This window comes from Hylaeus volcanicus, chromosome 1 (genome assembly GCF_026283585.1).
Source record: "Hylaeus volcanicus isolate JK05 chromosome 1, UHH_iyHylVolc1.0_haploid, whole genome shotgun sequence".
Classification (NCBI taxonomy): domain Eukaryota; kingdom Metazoa; phylum Arthropoda; class Insecta; order Hymenoptera; family Colletidae; genus Hylaeus; species Hylaeus volcanicus.
Genome location: NC_071976.1, coordinates 5,949,701 through 5,970,916, shown reverse-complemented (window position 1 = coordinate 5,970,916; position 21,216 = coordinate 5,949,701). Strand labels below are relative to the sequence as shown.

General features: G+C 38.3%; 2 protein-coding genes across 8 annotated transcripts in view; both read right to left on the bottom strand.

The window, feature by feature from the left end:
- The window catches only part of LOC128879165 (uncharacterized), a 61,058-nt gene extending 47,070 nt beyond the window's left edge, over positions 1–13,988 (bottom strand). For 3 of the 5 annotated variants that reach the window (XR_008457587.1, XR_008457590.1, XM_054128106.1), the window contains exon 1: positions 12,955–13,988. Coding sequence is in view for 1 of the 5 variants with exons in the window: in XM_054128106.1 (XP_053984081.1) it covers positions 12,955–12,996 (42 nt within the window). In the remaining 4 variants the exon portion in view is untranslated. Of the gene's footprint in view, positions 1–1,018; positions 1,035–11,609 lie in introns of those variants that run through there. The other 2 variants (XM_054128275.1, XM_054128364.1) reach the window with 2 other exon arrangements.
- A 2,564-nt stretch (positions 13,989–16,552) lies between these two features.
- The window catches only part of LOC128878887 (apyrase-like), a 27,408-nt gene continuing 22,744 nt past the window's right edge, over positions 16,553–21,216 (bottom strand). For all 3 annotated transcript variants that reach the window (XM_054127565.1, XM_054127640.1, XM_054127730.1), the window contains exons 7-12: positions 20,603–20,708; positions 20,418–20,512; positions 19,736–19,890; positions 18,964–19,149; positions 17,101–17,195; positions 16,553–17,041 (exon numbers count right to left, since the gene is read on the bottom strand). In XM_054127565.1, coding sequence (XP_053983540.1) covers positions 16,801–17,041; positions 17,101–17,195; positions 18,964–19,149; positions 19,736–19,890; positions 20,418–20,512; positions 20,603–20,708 — 878 coding nt within the window. In that variant the 3' untranslated portion in view covers positions 16,553–16,800. The remainder of the gene's footprint in view (positions 17,042–17,100; positions 17,196–18,963; positions 19,150–19,735; positions 19,891–20,417; positions 20,513–20,602; positions 20,709–21,216) is intronic.

Sequence of the window (21,216 nt, the reverse complement as noted above, 5' to 3'; positions counted from 1 at the left end):
AGTCGCCTGATCCTGTTGCTGTTGTCTTAAAGGAAACAAAAACAACAGTCAAATAATCGAATTAAAAAAAATATCTTATAAAGAATGATTAAACGAGACTATTTTATATTTACAGTTTATTCAAAGAACGTTGAGTGTCAGAGATAAAAATTGAAAACTCAGACCTTTTACCTGAAATTCAATTTTTCCAACGAACTTATTATTTTCAAAACTAAATGTCCTACGAATAAATTGTACATATAAAAAAGTTTCGTCTCATCATCTCTTATAAGCTGATATTTAAACAAAAAATGATTTAACGGATATAAACATTTCTCTGAGCTCATTTCGTGAGGGCTTAGCATCCGTAACAATAGAATGCTAAGAAAGTATCTCGAGTTGCTGATAGATACCAGAAAAAAGGCCTCGAGTGCAAAGTGTTGATACCACTTTATATTATCAAAATAATAATCTACATTTCATATCTGTATTAAATCACGGCGCCCAAGGCAAAACGCTTTAAATTTGCCTGACAGTGAACTGGGATTAAACTGCTCTCTGTTTGAGGGAAAAAACATGAACGATGACCAACCACAAGAAGTGAAAATCACACTGACATCCCTACGGACAGCGGAATGGAAGAGAACAGCTTCGCCTCGCAACAAAACTATCAAGAACTGAAATTGGTCGTTCTAAATTAATCCAAACTAGAGATCCCTACTTCACGCGTATCGAAATACCCGGGTAATTAATGGATCCGTGTTTTAATCCGTGTATTTTTAATACACGGGTACGCGCATTGATTTGGACAGTTATTTTAATTAATAAATAAAGCTTTACTAATTACACGAACAAATTTATTCCGTTATATTTATTCTTCTTACGTTTATATTTTTATATTTATTTGTTTTATTGCTTATCAATTTTTTCAAAATTAACAAGGATCATTATTTTAGAATGAAAGCTTTTTTTACATAAAAGTTTGTATATAAAACTAATTGAATACTGCATCCGTGTATTTCAATGCACGTATACGTACCTAGATATCCGTGTATTTAGACATCCAGGTGTCAGCGTACTTCAATACCCGTATTTCAATACGTGTTCCGTGTAACCGTGTATTTTAATACCCGTTCAAAACCGTGATCTCTAATCCATACCTATCCGACACAACAAAAAAGAAAACCATCAGCTTCCTCCTGCAACCGATGGACACAAAAGTGCGACCATTCGTTATCAAACTTTGTACAAGATACTCTAATAAGTTTCAGTATAGTAATCTTACCGTTTATCGATAACAACCACGTACGAAAGAAGAAAGAAGGCTACAGCACGAATGAAAAGATTAGACACTCGACGAGAGCAAAAGCACACGTTACATTATGGATATTGGACGTTGCTAGGTCGTGAATGATAACGTAGAAAAAAAAAACGGAGGTTGTAATTAATAGCAGGATAGAGATTCCTATCTCTTGGAAAACTCTTAAGTAAACTTGCGGCTTCTAATTAATATCAGGAGATTAACGGTTCTGGATAAAAAATGTATAGTAAATTATGAAGCTTGAACACGCTTGCAGCTATAAAGTCGTAAGTGCATAATAAGAAAACACGCGCAAAGGTTGATAGTTGATAACAATCGACTAATCGAGGAGAATAAATGTTCGGGAGGAGCTACGACTCGTAATTCGTTTACGACATTTTTATGCACTACTCGTATTATTGAAACGCAGTTATCGGCAGGTAGCGACATCGAATATCGATACTCTTACGCGAGGCGGATGCGCAGAGGTGCAGTAAAAAGCCAACAAAACGTCGAGTTCGCCTCGTAAATGATATATCGTAAATATGATACCGATACAAGCCGTCTGTAAATATTTTGCATATTTTTGCATACCACGCTGTAAATCGATTTTCCACCGAGAAACGATAAAATTGGACGTTTAACAGAATCGCTACTGTGCGTCGAATAATAGACTTAAAGCCTGGCGACGTTAAAAGGAGGAGATAGAGAATGGAACAGTGGAGAAAAACTCGGCGGAGTTTGATAAATAACAGATTTATGCAAGAGGATTAAAAAAAAGCTATAGCAAAGCTTTATAAGAGTACTGTTCCGTCCTGTATTGTACTGTGCATCTAAAAACCACGAAAACAGGGTAATAAACTGGAATTTCCTTCGGGTAAGTATTAATTCCGCTTAATCTCGCTGAAATACAGGCCGATTCGTATCACAAGATGCGTAATTTGTAAGATAATTCACGTTATAATACGTGTTAAAGCAAACTTTTAACGTTTCTAGTTTCTACCACTTAAATATAGAGTAATTGAAGGGTTAGGTATAGTCAGGATTTCCAAAGAATCGGTTTCTTTTTCTTTTAAAATATTATATAACATCTTGAAAGTAAGTCTGCAAATTTCAAATTAATCCGATGAATAGTTTTCGAGATATCCTAAAATTATAAAAGGCTCTCTGACTCTCCATAGAAGGTAACCGAAGTAAAACTTTAAACCTGTTTTCTTTCGAAACTATATTTTCATAGTCGGTGACCACTGTAATTCAAAAACCACTCGACGGATTTGAACGAAAATCACACACTTTATTCCAGGTATAAAATATTAATTATTGATCGAAGGATTTTCCGTTTTGATTAAAACTTCAATTTTTATAAACGATAGACATTTTTCCTTGCAAATGCATAAGTAAATGATCAGAGGCCGCTATTTTGTTAATTTAAACAAAAGAATGAAGGGCTTCGATTAATTACTAGATCAACTAATAATCTAATGTTTTGCGTTTGTTAGATTGGTTTTAGATGAACCAATAAAAAGTTATGATTGGCACCGCAAAGCACTACTTGCGGAACGGGGTCCAACAAATAAGGCAATAACTCTGTTTACTATAAATATTTTGTTTTGAAATTTGTCTCGAATAAAGTTAAAACATTACATAATAACTTAGTATTATTTGTTTTACGAAATATATTAAATTACTGTAAACAAAATGATTTAAAATGCCCATTTTTTCACCCCGCCGACTAGACTTGACCCCTTAAGGAAAATTTTACTTTGACAAATTTTAGTTTTGTCTACCTTCGTTGACATACAGACGATGGATCGTACAATTTAAAACGAGTTCTCGAATTTTTCAATTTTAACTATATCAATTCGAATACTGAGAATACTACCAAGTTAAATATTGAATCAACAATGTATGAAAAACATTTGTTACGCACATAAAACCTAACGAATGTAACGACTAACCGATAAGCTGCGAACGCTTATTTAATTATCGACGTGGAAAAACTTGTCGTTAAAAGAAATATACAACCGTGTATGCGAAAACAGTAGACTCGGAGTCGGATGGAAATAAATTGTCATACCTATGATACTTGTCATGATACTTGTTACGATTCAAGAGGACAACCCTAGCCCGCATCCGAAAATTATTAAAAAGGTTTTCCGTACTTTGACTCTCTACCGCGGAATGTTTCTTTCAAATCAGTCTGCGTCTAAGCGAGAATAAGTGGAATGAAATGTTGCCAAAGGAAAATCGTAGTTTCGCGTCGGATTGAATTCACGGAACAATTCCGTGCCGGAAAGAGGAATAAAGTTCAAAGGGATTCGCCTAGCTGCGCGAAAAGAAGTAGAAAGTTTCGCTCACGAAATAAGATTCCATTTGAAATTTAGATTTCGTGTTGGCGGAATGCGAATCGAGGAAACTGATAAGGATTCCAAAGGAAGTGGAATATCGAGGGAAGTTTCGCAAACTTCTGCAAAGTATAACTTTGAATGATTCGTACAATCGGTTGCAACTTCCAATTCCGAGGCCATTTTTCTTCAGGTGAAAATATTGTAACTCGGAATAGAACGTGTCAAACTTTATTATGGTAAATCAATTACAAATTACCGTTACTCGATGAGAAGAGATTACGGAAGACGTTTTAACCCTTTGCACTCGGATGTCCCCCATAAAGGAACATCGCAAGTCTAGCAAATTTTATTAGCGGTTATATGGAATAAATTTATGCTAGGGCAAATTTTTTAAAAATGCATGTTTTCTTGAAGTTTTCTTTTGAATCAGTACGAGAAAGCAAACCAAAATATGGCGTACATACAGAGATTTAGAAAAAAATGCACAGCAGGCGTTACTTGGAAAGAATATGATGTAAAGGGTTTTCTAACAGAGGTTTCAGAGTTTTGTTTTTAATAATAAAAAATGTCTGGCAACGTGGCGTACATGACACTTTCAGTTATGTTTAATTACAATCATGTGTACTTTATTTAAAATATACCAATTGAACGTATTCAATATTCTGGAAACTGTAAGGCCGTCCGCACACGAAACTACTCAAAAGAAACGTAATTGATTGGTGATTGAAATCACAAACTAGTTAGCTATTGGTTAGTAATGATTTTGAATATTTTTAGAAAAAGCATCTACCGCTGTCCGTGCGGTGTAATATTACAGCAAAGTCATAGCCTCGGTTATTGCTTGAGCAAACATTGTTAATAATTAATGTAATGTTAACTATTATCAAAAATGAATTTTTAGCTATTTCAGCTAACAGATATAACGATATAGAAAAATTTCTCACGATTACTGTGTTTGATGAATACTTATTCTCAACCGTGATTCTAATTAATATCACTAGTTTACAAAATAAAAAAAAAAAATTGTACATAATTTGATAATTTCTATTTTTTCATGGCGATGGAAGAAATATTCGTGTTTTATTTTAACCGAAAAAATCAAAGTTTCTCATATCTATTAGCTTGTAACACTTAAACTATTGAACCGATTGAAAAATAATGTGAAAAGCAATTGTTGGAGATTCGATTACCTTTAAAATGACGACTTGCGCGACGCAATCGGACGTTTCTAACTCGAGACATGACCTAAAATAGTGAACGTATGTCAGAAAAAAATCGAAAAAAAGAATTAAAAAAATCATATAAAAAAAATCTATCCATAGAAAAATTTTTTCTCGCGATTTTCAAGTTTAGTAGGCCAAAGTACATAAATAAAAAATTGTGACATTGAATGTACATTTTGGCTACAAACTAATCGATGATCGATTTAATCGAAGACTGAATGATACTATAAGCATTGTAAATATTCAATTAATTCGGAGATATACATATTTAATGCATTTAAAGTTTCAAATTATTATAACAATAATTCAAATAAAATTTAAATAAGTAATCGTGAGGTATTTTTTCTACATTTTAATATCTATTGATTGGAACAATTAAAACTTAATATCTACGTCCTATTGTAATAGGGCCACGATAACACGAAACAATTTATGTTTGACTCGAATGTAACATTTTAATTACGAAAACAAGCGGACCTTGGACGGATTGGCGATCCACGGTTTGAGATACACTGTGACGGAGCATAACTGTCGCATCGAAAAGTAAGCGAAGCTTTCAGCGAAATCAATTTCCACGGCAACTGCATTTCCGTCGCGACAGGGAAAAATATCGCCGTCGGTACAGTTCTGGGTGCTCGTAAATAAACATTATTGCCATACGTGGGCACATTTAGACAGTTTCGTCGCTACAATCGCCGGAGAACCATGTATAAAAGGGACAAAGAGAAATTGGGAGGGGTTGGCGTTGGCGCAAAATTCGGATCGATCTCCACGAGGAAGCATTGTAACTCCGATTAAAGTTTCAACTACGTGGAAAACCGCAATCTAGCCGGGGATCGACTTGCTCTGCTACCTCGTGCATACAGGGTGGATGGTTTAAGTGGATAATACCTATGTACGTACAAGGATTGACAAAATGCTCGCGTAAATACAAATTTCGAATAACGAATAAAAGATCGACTACGTTTAAATCGACAAATAAACGATAATACTACATGTACAATAGCGATTATAATTTTAACGATAAAATACGATTAGGCAGGTTTTTGCGAAAAAGGTTTTAGGATTTTATTGTTTTAAACGAAGTCGTATCGCTCACGTTTAATTGTAACTGCGTGTTCCATTTAACTTTTCCATTTAACTTAAAATAAACAGAATCGAGTATACAGGGTCTACTTTTTCATATTTAAAACTATGCGAACATACAAGTCACCAAGAACTACTAAACATTTGTCTAAAACATTTTTTAATTTCACTACCGGAAATACCTAGATAATTGTGGGATAAGTTGACGGGTAGACTCTGTGTTCCATAACGTTATCTTTGAAATTATTATTTAGACGAGAATTTTTCTCATTTTTGAGTAAAGCGTTGGCATTTGAATGGTCCCACTCTGTATATCGCTGCGGAAGGGAGAAGTTCAAAGAAGAGAATACGCCACGGAAAGTAATATCTGCCAGCAGGAACTTATGCGGCAGGCGGGGTGTAATCGTACTTTGTATTTTATCAAGATCCTGATGCGACGGTGAATTATGTAATTGCGACTCGCCTCGCGGCCCTACGAAACGCTGAAAACCACCGAGCCAGGATGGAAAATGTTTTCCCACCCCTTTCGAGGGGACCCGACACGGGAAAATTACGGGGGGAAGAACACCCCCTTGGAAATTTCCGAACGGAGAAACAAGGAACGCGAGGATGGAAAAAGAATATTATCTCGCCCTATTATTTCACCCTTGGCAAATGGTCCTCGAAGAGTTTGGGAATGGAAATTGTTTCCTCAAAGGAAACTTCTGACAATTCTGACAATTTCAGCTAAAGGTAACAAAGACGTATATGTAGTGATGATACTTTGGGACACATCGCTTCCATACTATTTTAATCGAAGAAAACAATTATTTAAGCAAGATATGCGCAAAAATAGCAACGAAAAAACACTGTGAAGGTTAATAAGAAATGTTCTGCAACAACTCTAAAGTCCCCATAAATGCACAAACTCGGGACTGAACTAGTGCATTTATGGTAGACTTTGTATATTCTCTGATATTTGCCGACGAGCTTCGAACGTAGAGAAGGACAGCGAATAAAGGAAGAGGACGGAGCGAAAATACCAGGCTACGTCGATGAGATAATTTAATGCAACGGTGAAACTTTTTTGTTGTAAAACCCTTACCATCATATTCCTGACATTCTTCTGATTAAAATGAGACCAAACACGATATAATTCCGTCGATATTTACAATGCATTTTTTTTTTTTTTTTGTGTTCTACAATATATGACACATAATAAGTTGTTACAACTGTTGCGAATTACGTCGTATTTGGTATCATTTTAATCAGAAGATAGTCGTAGATAGTAGTAGAAGATTGTCTCAACGAGTAATCCGATTCCAGATCATATTTATACTGTTCAGCGATCGAATTCGTGGACCTCTCAAGGGGTATTATAACCCTGTCCCGGATCATGTTACACTACTCAGGATGGCTTCAGTGCATTTATGGTGGAGATATTTGTGCATTTATAGAGACCTTACTGTATTTCGTTAAAAATAAAAGACGCGAAAGACCTAAATTATCGAAACGATTGAATAATTTACCTATAAACAACGAGCACGGTATCTATTGTGTTGCGGCTTTCTAAAGTCATTATCCTCGACGGAGTAGAAGATTACAATTTTTTCAGAATTGGATTAGGACACCAAAGATGATTTGTTGGATGATTGATCCAGATATCCGCGCAAGCAAGTCCTGAATAACTTAACCACTGAAGTCGTTTCGGGCGAGATAGACGTCGAGAATAGAATAATTCCTCCATTAATTCCACGGAGACGTCTCGTTGGAAACAGAAGCGTGACGACGACGTTATGCAAAACTTTGCTTTCCGTTACGAATTCGCGTTAACGTTCCACGTTTTTCCGAGGATCGACGAAATCATAGAGCGCCTCGCGGCACGTTAATTGAATTGCTAATTGAGCCAATGAAATAGCGTTTTAGAAGTTTGTCATCGGAGAAACGCTTGCATAATTCCCCTTCAGGTCGTTACGTCAAAGTACAGTGTTTCTTCGGTAATAATTGCCAACGTTCAACAGAGTTACAGCAGAAATAACAGACGCTGGGAATCATGGTTTCCCTTCTGCGTTGGTGAAACGGTCCGGATCCAAGATTTATTTAACTCCGGATTCCACGTTCCACGAGTTCCGTGAATCGGAATTTTTCAAGATTGAAATCTCTTTCTCTGGAGTCTCCGTAACGATCAGAACGGAAGGTGAAGTTATCTAGGATTTTTATTATGAAAAAGGAGCACGCCTTAATTAATGTTTAATTCGTAGGAATGAAGAAATTTTTCCGATCGTGGAACAAATACAGAGTACAGACTTGATATTAATTAATTCGATGTATCGATCTGGTCAAGCACGTATTTAATCAAAATTCCACCGATACGCAAATAAAAATTTAATTCTAAATTTGAAACGCAGAAACTGTCTTTTCTTTAGAGGGTGTCTTCGTAAAAGTTTGTAAACCACTGGTTAAAAGTTTTCAGAGACGGCGCATGGCGTTTTTGTTTGTCGGAAAAGCTCGTAGCATGGTTCTAGAATTATTAAATGCAGTGAAATTACTGTTAATACACCAGACGCGAACGCATCGGCTTTAATTGGTACACGCCGGGTACCATTAACGTTTTAATTAGCGGCAAGCAAGCCTGATACGCCGGCCGACATTTCCTCTGCGCCCGCGATCGATGCTTCAGCATTACCCGCTAAACGGCAACATTCTATTTATAGACATAACAAACACATTTTGTTCCCTTGACGCGATGCACAAACGAGAACCACGACACAGAAGGACCCCCGCGTTTTCCGAATCGAGACTCAGAGACATCCAATTAACGTCCCAGCCAACACGGATTTTTATCGGCCAGCCAACCCCTTTTTCCTCAAACTTTTCCATCCTGCCCCGGAAAAAGATTCCGCAGACACTTCGCTCTCTATTGTGCTCGGCGTTTTCTCTTCTCCCGAAGGCTGTGCGCTTCGAGCTTTTTACCTTTTTCGACGAAACGGTAACCAAAAGAAACTCTCAGGTCTCAGAGGTTAACGGGCAACGCTACCTTTTGACTCGAACCAAATGTTCTACAGCGAGACACAGCCAAAATGGTACACCGCGTAGAAAAGTATGTTTCGTCCTCTGAAATGGTTTAAGAAATACTTAATACTTCCGCTGCGGACGAAAATAAGTAACCGTTCGCTGGGAGCTGCAATTATGATATCTTTTTTAATGAAAAATTTCTTACAAATGTTCTAATATGATTATTTTGAAAAGCGTATATTATATATACGATTGCTGAACAAAACAAATGAAAACTGAAAAATAATAAAAACAACCATATATTTTCAGTTGGACACACATGTGCGTCATCCGCAGCGAAAGTGTTAAAAGAAATAGTACATCGAATATATAGAGTGTTTCGTTTAAATCGGGATGGTTAAATATCACGCGAAAGGATGAAACTACAAAAGAAATGCCTTTACAGAAGTTATTTGGTTGGAAGGGACAAATTATACGGAGTATATAATTTTGTTGTAAGCGAAGTGGCGGGGCAGACATATCTAACGAATGAATTTTTATAAATGAAACCTTGTTTATTTTTATCCATGATAAGATAGCATTTGTTTAGTCGAATTCATCGATCTATCTTACGAGGCTTTAACCCTTTATTTACTGGCGGGATTTATAAGTCCCGTCAATTTTCTCATGGTACTGTATTAATTGAAGGCATCGAGACCTATTGTGACTTTCAAGTCCAGTTCTATGAAGTTCGTTTTTAATTGTTGGATGCCAGCACAAGCTTTTCTTCTTTCGGTAGCTTGTTAGAGGCAACTGTATAAAATGATACAAGACCAAGATGGACGCTTAAATTTTAAAAACTTTTGAGAAATTCAGTAAATAAAGGGTTAAAGAAATGCTGCAACCGACGATTAATCGAAACGGTCAAACAAGAGTGAAAATCATTCAAGAGTATGAAAATTGTTGCGAATATTCGAAAAAAGAAGCTTCTAAGAAATTACACTTTCATTTTCCCCAAAGTAACGGAGGATAAAATTGAGATCGAAATTTCCTTCCAAAGCTGTTGCAGAAAAATCCAATAAAAACGCGGGCATAAAGGAAGCTCTAGAAACGGACGAGTGTGGCTGAGCGTAAAACGAATGCAAATGTACGTAGACGTGGAAGAACATAACCGATAATGGTATGGATTCGTGAACCGATGCGTAAGTACAAAATTTAATAACTCGCGCAACGGGAAAGTGCATCGAATTCAAAATAACACGGTCAATCGACGTTACCGGCCAAGTCAAATCCAAACACTGTAATTTGTCGTAAGTGACACGTACAGGTGCTGCAGCTTCTGCTACCTTTTTCTGGAAACGTTCCGCGAAACGAAAGTGCACTTTTCCGTATAGAAAGTCCACGATAATCGGCGTCGAAGCATCGAACGCATTTCAATTGAATTATTTTTAAGATCGCTAAATAATTGAGTCTATAGTTTCATTGTTGGCGCGTTAAGAGCAATTCGAAGAGCATTCAGGCGAATACAAGTAAAGTACTGGAATTTGCAGCAAAGTTTTATTTGATCAACGCTTCACGAATAAACCTTAAGCGTAACACGTTTATCCGGGATGTTTGGTCGATCGAAGAGTTAAATTCTAAGATGCGACCACGAGTGGATCTCAAACCAAACTTGAATACAAAATTGAATACAAAACTAATATCAAAGGTTCGCAATGTTTCCAATTTTTTCAATTTTCAATATTTTTTAATTTTTCTGGTTTGAGTTCTAGCGCCGCTCGTATTAATAAAGATGTTTCTCGATCTTTTTATTTCGGATAAGCGAAACTAGACTAGAATATCCCCTTAATGTACTTGTTCCGACGATTTATTTAATGGAGAATTTTAACAAAGCTACGCTCTATTACTCTCTGATTAAATGCGAATCATACGAGTCTATTTCGATTTAATTTGAGCATCCCAGTTTCCCGTAACTATATGTTATAAAATTCGAAATTATAAACCATTTAAAAAAAAATAACAATTACTGACCACATCGTTATTGAGATATATTCATTAAGAGGATCTAGCAAGATAAGACTATATGTACCCATATTACAAGTTTTACCTTCTGTAAATTATTTAACTATGTTCCACCAACTCGACTATCGTCGGGATTTTCTATGTAATACTTGGATAACAAAGCATTATTCTTTATTTTGTTGGCGGTGGTAACACAAAGGATTGTTTGCAACAACCAGAAATGTTATTATTGCTTTTATACAACGCTTCACGAAGGAGAAGGATCAATAAGAGAAACCGAGAGTATCGGGTACATCCCATTTACAGTGATAGATTATTGCAAGGAAAGTTTTATACAATGCATTCCAAATTACTAGATTACCCGAAAAACATTTTCGCTTTTTATCGAATGAACATAACCAGCTTCAATGAACTCGTCAAATCAATTGGACCAGCAATAGCGAAAGAGGAGGAGATCGATTCAGGACCTGTGGAGGAGAGATTGAGCGTTACGATACGGTAGGATAAACCACAAATATTACCTCCATACTAATTGTCTTTTATTAGAATTAAAATCACAAAGTTAAGTATAGAAAGTCTGCAGTCTACGGGGGCTCTAGGTATCCACATTCTACATACGTAACCAAGGTTAGATTCCGTCTAGAAAAGCGGATCCATATTTTCCACAAGAGTACTTACAAAGATCGATGTCGAAGGATAAACGATCGCTCATCGTTACAACCTCAAACGAGTTCCAAATAACGCTTCAAGTGTCCCCAGTGGAATCTGGAGTACAAAGTTGGGAAAGGACGCGGAGCAAGGCAGAGCCCGTTTCCACGACGGGACCTCCGTAAACGGGCCACCGTGCGCTGCACGGTTTCTAAATCGCGGAGTTGAGTCGACACTCCAGGCCAAGTGTCCCGTAATCTCTCGATTCCTCCTGAACCGGGCCATTCGGTGATCCTCGCGATTCGGAGTATTACGCGAGACATCGATGCGAAATCGTTTGTAAAACGAGATTCGGGCTCAGTACAGATACAGTACTCGGAGTACCGTATTCCCTGGGCGTTTACTACAGTTTCACTCGTAAGTAAAACCCGAGAACAAACAGGCAACGTTACATTTGCATGGAGGTTTCGAGTATACAACCTGGACGAAAAAAGAGGGGCTCTCTTAATATCGGGTGCTCTGGATTTTATTAACCGTACGAGGTACAGCATCTTCGAGCTTAGATCCAGGAATTTCTATTCGTCCCGTACGAGAAACTTTATAACGTCTCGATGATCGTTGTTGTAACGAACGATGCAGGTACATTGTCGCCTCACAGCTGACAACAACGCGCGTTTATTTTGGCTCGTGGGTAAAGTACATACAACTATCAAGGGAAACTGGTATTCATGAACAGATCGTGAAACAGATCGAGTCGATTGGCTTGGACCTCAAGCTTACATGGGTCTTAATTTACTTATGAAAAATAATTAAGAAATTCTTCGTCGCTGATTCGTGATCTCTTAACACTTCTCACAAATCTACTAAATACGTATTTCTACGTGACCCGCGCTCCAGTGACAAAGTTAATTGGAACGATCACGAGGCTTTGGCTAGTAAACTATAGAGTAATCTCATAGAGTAATCGGAGTCTGTTCGAAGAGCGTTCTAAGTTCACGTTTGCTAGATTCTTCATGTTTCGCTAGGTACGCCTTAGAAACAGAGTCCAGCCTCGGAATGAGCCACAGCGATGTTATACTCTGAAACTGTAACTGGTTGGGCGAAAAAGAGTTTGGTATTTGTATCCAGAGGGTGTTTAAACGGATCAAGGGGGCCACCGCGAGGTAAGCGATCCGAGGATCACTGGATCTGTGAGGCCGTGCGCACGGATACGTCATGTTCTCGTGGCGAGGAAGGATTCTCTTTCACCGCAGAATAGCTACGGCGAGTTGAACGAGTTCCAGTGGCGATGGTGACTGGTGACACCGGCATGTAGCGTGGTAGCCGGGAGCACGAGGTAAACGAAACTCGGGCCGATTTATCAGCTATTACGTACCTCGGACAGGGCGTCCTCCATCATATCGTTGGTATCTCTCATGACTCTCGATGGAAACTAGCACCGACAACAATCACTCAACGCCCACGTTTTATCCGTTTCCTACTCGGTGCGTTGGTATTTTTCACTGTGTCCTTGGTGTTCTTCGGCGTGGCCCTCTTCCCCCGAACAGTGCTCCACGAGGCCGCGAAGAGCGAGGAGAGTTCCCTATCGAACAACTGGAAAGATCGTCAGCTAGATCGTCGGCTAGATCGTCAGCTAGATCGTCAGCTATTCCAGGGTAGCTGGTGTTCTCTGTCACGAGCACATTGTTCCCCGATCGGTTCTCGAGGAGGCTGTTTGTATGAACGCGCGTAACTTCGCCGTTGGATCGATCGTATCGCAACGTGTCACTTCCCTCCCTCTTGCTCGCCGTCTGTGCGGCTGGTTCGGGTTCGGAATCAGCCGTTTCTCTGCGTGCACGGTTCGGTGGACTGTCGACTCCCGCGACACAGGGCCACCGATATCCGACGATCGTTTGCGGATCAGCTTCGGGCTGCGGTAGAGTAAAGAAAAGGGGGATGACGTGGTGGCATCCGAGCGTGGCGAGCTCAAAGGGCTCACGAGAGGATCGCGAGACGATCCATCGGTGTACGCGGCTTTGGAAACACTGGCGAGAGGCGAGCGCTGTCAGGTAAGCCAGGGAGCAGGTCGACCGTCGACGGACAGCCAGCAGGCCAGACCTGCCACCATGACACTGCTCCCGTCTTCCTCTACCCTCGCACGGTCTCTTCCTTGCACCGACTGCTTGCAGCTGCCTTTCCTCCCTTCTCTGCTTACCCACCTTCCCCTCCGTCTCCCTCCACGACGCTGTTTCCACTCTCTTTCGCCATCCGCGTTTCCCCCCCCCCTCGCCTGGAACCCTTCGATCCTCTTCGTCGCTCCCGGCTTCTCAACCAATCTTTCTCGTTCTCTCCATCGAGCGATCCTCCCTCTCCTCGTCCGGCTTGCAATTTTCCTCCCGTTTTCCCCGCTGACCAGGTTTCATCCTCTCTCTCTCTCTCTCTCTCTCTCTCTCCTTCTTTCCGCACCTCGCTCACCCCTTCGCGCTGGAGTTTCCCGCAGACTTCGGCCCCGCGAACGCTTCTTCCTCCCACGATTCGCAACTCTCGCAAGGAAACGGTCGAGATCGAAAGACCGCGGAGTTCAAACCAATGAACGGCGCGCTTCGAACTCGCGAGCTGAAATTCTTCTGATTCGCGCGCACTCGTTACGTGCTTTCGATTTTCAATCGATGAAGATTGAGAAACGATGAAAATATCGGGGGATATCAATTCTGGGACGAATAAAGGTCGATTCAGACTATACGACGCGGACCGTCATGTTCCGGAAACGACACGTACCGGCACCGACACGACAAAACATTCAAACACGCGTTTTAACTCTTTGGGACACGGTGGGATTAAAAGTGTCCCACCTTTTTGATGGACCGCAATGCATGGTGGGAGATTTTTAATCCCACCTCGAAATTTTGCAATAGCTGCATGTGTATAGGTTTATATTTCGTCTTATTTACATGAAGCAGTTGGTAAAACAGCACAATCCTCGTGAAGAACGGTACAAAAATCGGAGTCATCGGTGTCATTTTATCTACCACAAACGTTTGTATCAATTTTTTTTTAAATTGCTTCCGATAGATTTAATTTTTGTTGCGAAAACATTGCTTAATAAAAAATGTTTTATTCTCGCCAATTGATACTTTATACAGGGTGTCCCAAAAGTCGGGGAGGAGCCGGAAATGGGGGGTAGCTGAGACGATTCTGAACAACAAGTTCCTTTGCAAAAATGTCGGATGGGGCTTCGTTAAGGAGATATTAAGAGAAAACCCCGACCAATCAGAGCGCGCGTAGACCGTTGGAGCGGCCGCGGTAGCGAAGGCTATGCGCTAGGCGGCAGCGCTTGTACGCGAACAAGTGACTCGACATGCATCGAAGGACATTGACGCTGCCGCCTAGCGCGTAGCCTTCGCTACCGCGGCCGCTTCAACGGTCTACGCGCGCTCTGATTGGTCGGGGTTTTCTCTTAATATCTCCTTGACGAAGCCCCATCCGACATTTTTGCAAAGGAACTTGTTGTTCAGAATCGTCTCAGCTACCCCCCATTTCCGGCTCCTCCCCGACTTTTGGGACACCCTGTATTCATCCAATGTTACAAATGTATACACTTATGTTGGCAGCTTTCAATATGCTAATACCGGTTCAACAATTGTTGTAAGCGGAAGGTTCATTGGGATAATATTTCTTTCCTGGTTTTATGTGAAAAATCGTAGAGGTGAGTTAATTTATATAAAAATTAGTTAAAGATTAAATTTGTTTGCAAATGATGAAAGTATGGTAGGATTTTATTCGTCCCACCATGAAACTTGGGGAGTATTACAAAAAAAACATATTTTTATTTTGATTGTTTATATTTTAATATTCTTAAAACTATAAATGTGACGCCCCTTGTTATTATATTTATTCTGTTACATTATGTGATACCTTTATTAATAAAAATATAACAATTTTGTTTGATTTGAAACGCAATAAAATTCCTGTGCAACATGGGTCTATTTTATGACCTGAACTCCTGTGCTGCAAAGAGTTAATGGAACTATTAACACTATTCCCGTTGACGGAACGTTCAGGTCGGTGTCTGTTAAGTGTGAATAGTTCCATTAAAATGCGTGTTTTAATGTTTTATCGTGTCGGTCCCGGTACGTGTCGTTGCCGGAACGTGACGGTCCGTGTCGTATAGTCCGAATCCACCTTTTTAGACGTTAGAGTTTGAGGAGCAGATAGTCGACCACTCGCGAGCTAACTTTTTAAAATCGAAAATCTTAAGACTCCCGTTGATAAAAAACTACTTTTACTTTTACTTTTCGGTAAAAATGGAAAAGAAACTTGCGATGAATGTATGAAAGCAAGGATGCAGCGTCGATAGGTTTCTTGAAAAGCGAAGGAAAACAATGTCACGGCGAAGAAGATCGCGAATTTTTGGCTGGAAAAGGAGCGCCCTCGCGGCATTACAAAGCGGTTCACGCGCCCTGGCGGAGGGCAACGGTGCAGACGAACAGCTGCTATTTCACCTGTTCGATATATTATTTAAATGCTTCACCTGCCGCGATGTCAAGATACCGTGAGATAAGCAGCCAGCGTTTCCTGCTTTCTTGGCGACATCGGGCGAGATTTTCGGCGCCGTTTCTATTGCTCGAAATTTCTGTGAATTCCCTCGCGCTGTCAACTCGCGAAATCGATCGCGAAATCGATCGCGAAACGTAATTGGGCGCAATTGAAGAGCTTATCTCTAAACCGTTTAAAACTTACATTCTTAACACGTGGAAATTACATGTTGCAAACTTTTCTTTAATTTCTAGTATTAAGATTTTTCGAAATGGAGGATTTTGGATTTAGGATTTTGTTTTTTAATAACAAAATACTATCATCGGAGTCGTAGCGGACAAGTAAACATTATTCGTTCGTATTTAATCGTAATAATGTATACTTTCATTTAAAATAAACAAATGAGGTATATTCTATGCCACTTGCATCGTATTAAAGAAACTAACTGCTAAAACCCATTTCGAAGAAACTTTTACATCTTTATTTGTAATACTGAAAAGCGAGTCTTTTTACAGGCGGATCGAATGCGATGTAATTAAAGATTCGTTAAATGGATGGAATTGTATGTTTCTAACACGTCTTTGTTTATCCATACTTGCGTTATTCGTTACTCGTAAGATGTAACATATTCTAAAAGGATTTACAACCGGTTCGAAACATGCAACTAAATAATGAAATGACACGAAAATAAAAATTCTTAACCAGACTATATTTTGTTCCTGTGTATGAATGTTACTCGACGATCCAGACCGACTAGAATGGGACTGATTTTCTTCATGTAATTGGCCAATTGTTCCGCATCCGTTTCCCCAATTTTGTGATTAATCCCGCAGGTCGTAAAAGGGTGGTATCCATCGCCAGCGCCAACCAAGAAAGTTGGAACCACGATTCTGTACCATTCATCGTCCTCCAAATCCTCGAACGTTGGTACTTCGCAGGCTCGACACCTAAAGAAAGCAACTGTCTTGAGTATCGAATTTCAAAGAATCGTAATTCGTCTAATTACCTGATTTTAACGTTTGTTACAATTCTGGTATCTCCTGTCATGTTGTAAGTCACTTTCAATCCAGACCATACCAGAATTCCGTTCAATTCTAGAATCTGAAACATCGAATTATTTTTCGTAATTTTATTAGTATCGTAGTGCCAATTCTGTGAAAGGTGAGCGAGAGAGGGGAGAAAAAGGAAGGGAGGAGCGTTTCGTCCTGGGCCTGCTAGTGGACTCGTCAATAAGGGTACCTAACAGGAAGGACTTTACTATTTTAGTAACTTTTGGGAGAGTAAAAAAGAAGTAAAGTTCAAAACGTGGTTTTATAAATTTGAAAACATACTAGACAGGAAAACGATTAGAACAATACCTAGAATTAGGGCAAACCATATTAATCGTAAGGAATCGTTAGGTAGAAAAGGATTGATAGATAATAAGACATGCATATGCGGGTTCGATGAAGAAACCATAAACATGTACTGTTAAATTGCTCATTAAGAAATTTCCAGCGTATAGAATTGTTTGATAGGATAGGGAAAATAATAATTGATAAAAGGTATAATGTACAAGAAATGATTAAGACTGAAAGAATTGAGGTATTTAAAAGTATCATGATGTTCCTAGAAAGTGCAAACATAATTTTATAAGCTAAATACTAAGCAATGTGTCAAAGTTAGAATAAAAGTCTGCGAAAAAATGTGATAATAGAAAAGGATAGGATAGGGAAAGTAGATAAACAATAAACAGAACAGCAATGATAATAATAATCCAAAGATAAAATAAACAATATTAGGAAGAAAGGGGTATAATAAGCGTGCGTAGTTAATATTAAAAAGGTATATGTAAACATAAAGATATTTTGTTACAGGAAATGTGTTAATAACTACGTAAATGTTTCACAATAAATAATAATACAAATACAAATACCTAGCAGGCCCGAACCTTAGACTTCGGGACGTTTGGAGGTCGGTCGGGAATTTTTATATAGGAAAATTAGGCGAACCGAGTACTTGTGAGAAACGCGAGGTAGCTCTCCAGTGGTGAAAACAGGAGGCGCCAACACAGTATGGATAATAATTATTTAATCGTATTATAAGTAGAGAGTGGAGATGCTGAAGAAATTAGAAGAATTGAAGTGGACTCCCCTTATAATATCAATAACTTTCTGAAAAGTTTCAATATCAAAGCATTGAAAATAATTAATGACTTTTGTAAGAAGTGTGACATTAATTTGTAAGTAATTATATAAAGGACGAGATGTTATTATATAGACAACTTAAGACATAAGTTATATATTTTTGTACTCCAACATGTATCTATGAGCCAATAATGGCCTAAGATGGTTTTGTAATAAAAAAAAATTATTTAATCCAGTGGTAGTTAAACTTTTTGAAAAGTACTACATCAAAGAAATACTGCTACGAAAATAAAGAAATAAAGCATTTGTGTAAATTTGATTTTATTTGGTTAAAAATTAAATTTTTATTGATCTCGATTGGATTGAGTTTATTTTTAGAAAAGGGAACGAAGAAATAACCGAGAATACCACACTGTCACGTCAAAGGTTAAATTGTTGCAAATTTCAAAGGCAGTTACCGACGTTTAATGAGATCGAAAGAAGCCTTAGAGACTGTTACAGTCGCTGCACTTTGGTAAGAAGAAGTCTCCAATAGGGGCAAACGAAACGTGAATTGTTTCGCGAGATTTGTCTACGTAGTAAAATTATTTTAAATAATTCAGAATACGAGTAAATTAAACGTAATGTTTTGAAGCTCCAGGCTGAGTTCATTCATAATCCCTTGAAAATAATGAAACACGATATTTTCTCATTTCGGTTCTTCGGTTTACTTTTTGGAACATTACGTATGTAATATTTCTTACCTGCATAATACAGCTGCCTTTCAATTCGAGCGTGTCCCACGTGTTCTCAAAGGGTTGAGCCATCATCAAATCGCCGAAAGTAACATCCTCGCCGACGGATTCGATGGGAGAACGTATTCCTCCAGGATTCATGCACGCAACAGCAGCGTACGTCCAGAAAGTCTTATTTTCAGCCTTCTCCACGAACTACGATAAAAAATAAACTGTGAGTCTTCTATGATTTAATAACCAAGGAATTTCATTAAATTTTAAACGACAATATTTGTTAAAAATGCAATCAAAATGTTAACGGAAAACGTCTCTTAAAATGAAAATTACGAACATCGAATCGATCAAATAAACCGACCAAAGATGCCATATTCAAATGCCCGTTATAAATATTAATTAATTAGTTAGTAATAGGTGAACTACAGACTTTTTGCATTTCTGCTAATGTGGAAAACATACAAAACACATGCAAATTACCTTTTTTGAATAAATACATATGTACATGTATAATATATTAAATAATATTAGTATTTCATTTTGCGTAACTGCATAATTTCTGCATGCAATATGCATTTTCTATATTCACATCGAATCTAAATGAATAAACCGATAATCTAGCGATGAACTTCTCTGAATTTTGTGAAAAATAAATGCAAGAGCCGGAAAGTAATTTCTCTGTCTAATGGATCTTGTTGTGTCTGTTTGGAGTGTTTTAGTACTCGTAATTCTCAATTCGTTTTCTTATAGTAAATACTTTCTTTTCAGAAATGGTTACTCTACGCACAGCATCCACCATCGCATCTGTGATTAAATTCCCGAGATTGCACTCGCTTCTGCGACATTTATTGTCCAGGTAAACCTTCGTTCGGCCAACCTTTGACGATGACTTTTCATCCACGGCGGCTTTCCAGGGTTCCAAAGCTTTCAGCATTTCTGGATCTGTCCAAATGTTGTATTTTAAACGTTTCAATATTTTGACTTTATATAGACAATATACACTTCAATTGCCTCATATCGAAAAATAGAAAACAAATGGTTTTCTATTGTTTCAAATTTGCAAGGATTATTCGTTAAATATGTCAGTTCACCGATAATAAATAGTTAGCGAGTAGAAATTATCAGTCATCCACGTTTGCACGTTTGAATACATTCTGCAATTCTAATTTGTAACGCTGTCGCATGTAACGCGTTATCTCATTTCACGTTATCTTGAATAAACTTTGAAATAATAGGTGTTATTGTTTACATAACGAATAAATATTCATTCGCCTGATAACACTTGGTAACCGAAAAAGACCGAAACGTTATTTCAACTTTTTAAGTTTACTCCGAATTAAATCTGAACAGATCTGGTCGAAGGTAATTTTGTATTTTCTTCGCGTAGAAACTCCCTTTACTTTACTGTATTAGAAAGCAGTCTAGAAAGCGAAATAGATTTACACGATACTGTACACTCGAGATCTCACCCTCTTCGATAGAGTAATCAAGAAGAATCGGATTTCCGTCCCAGTCAGCTACTTCACCCTTCTCGTCGAACCAGACCGTCAAGTTCCCCAAATACCTGGTGCAAACAGAGACTTGTTCACTTTTCACAAGAAAAACACAGGGGTTCGGAGGAAAAGGGGAGATTTATCAAGAATGAATTACAAACTTGGTGAACGCTGCCGCCTGAACAATCAGAACTGTTCTGTTCGTGTTTTTTTGGACCACCACCACCGGGTATTTGTCTTCGGGGGTGTCGATGAATGGAGGTGGACCTGCAAAAGTAAAGATAATTTTCAGATCGAATTTCTTGGAATGAGTACGGATTCGTCCCCTTCGAATAATTATGTGCTTTGGTAAATTTAGATAAATGGCAAATTTAGTGTCAGTTTGGCATACTTGTGTGACATCTATGGCGGATCCAATATGGCCGACATGTATATTAAAAAGTAATTAGGTTTTCATGAAACTTGGTTGTTATAAGATATTTGGAGCGCAAACTCCGAATCTGATATCAGAATTGCAAAATTCAAGATAGTGGATCCAATATGGGCGACATGTATATTAAAAAGTAATTAGGTTTTCATGAAACTTGGTTGTTATAAGATATTTGGAGCGCAAACTCCGAATCTGATATCAGAATTGCAAAATTCAAGATAGTGGATCCAATATGGGCGACATGTGTATTAAAAAGTTATTAGATTTTCATGAAACTTGGTTGTTATAAGATATTTGAAGCGCAAACTCCGAATCTGATATCAGAATTGCAAAATTCAAGATAGT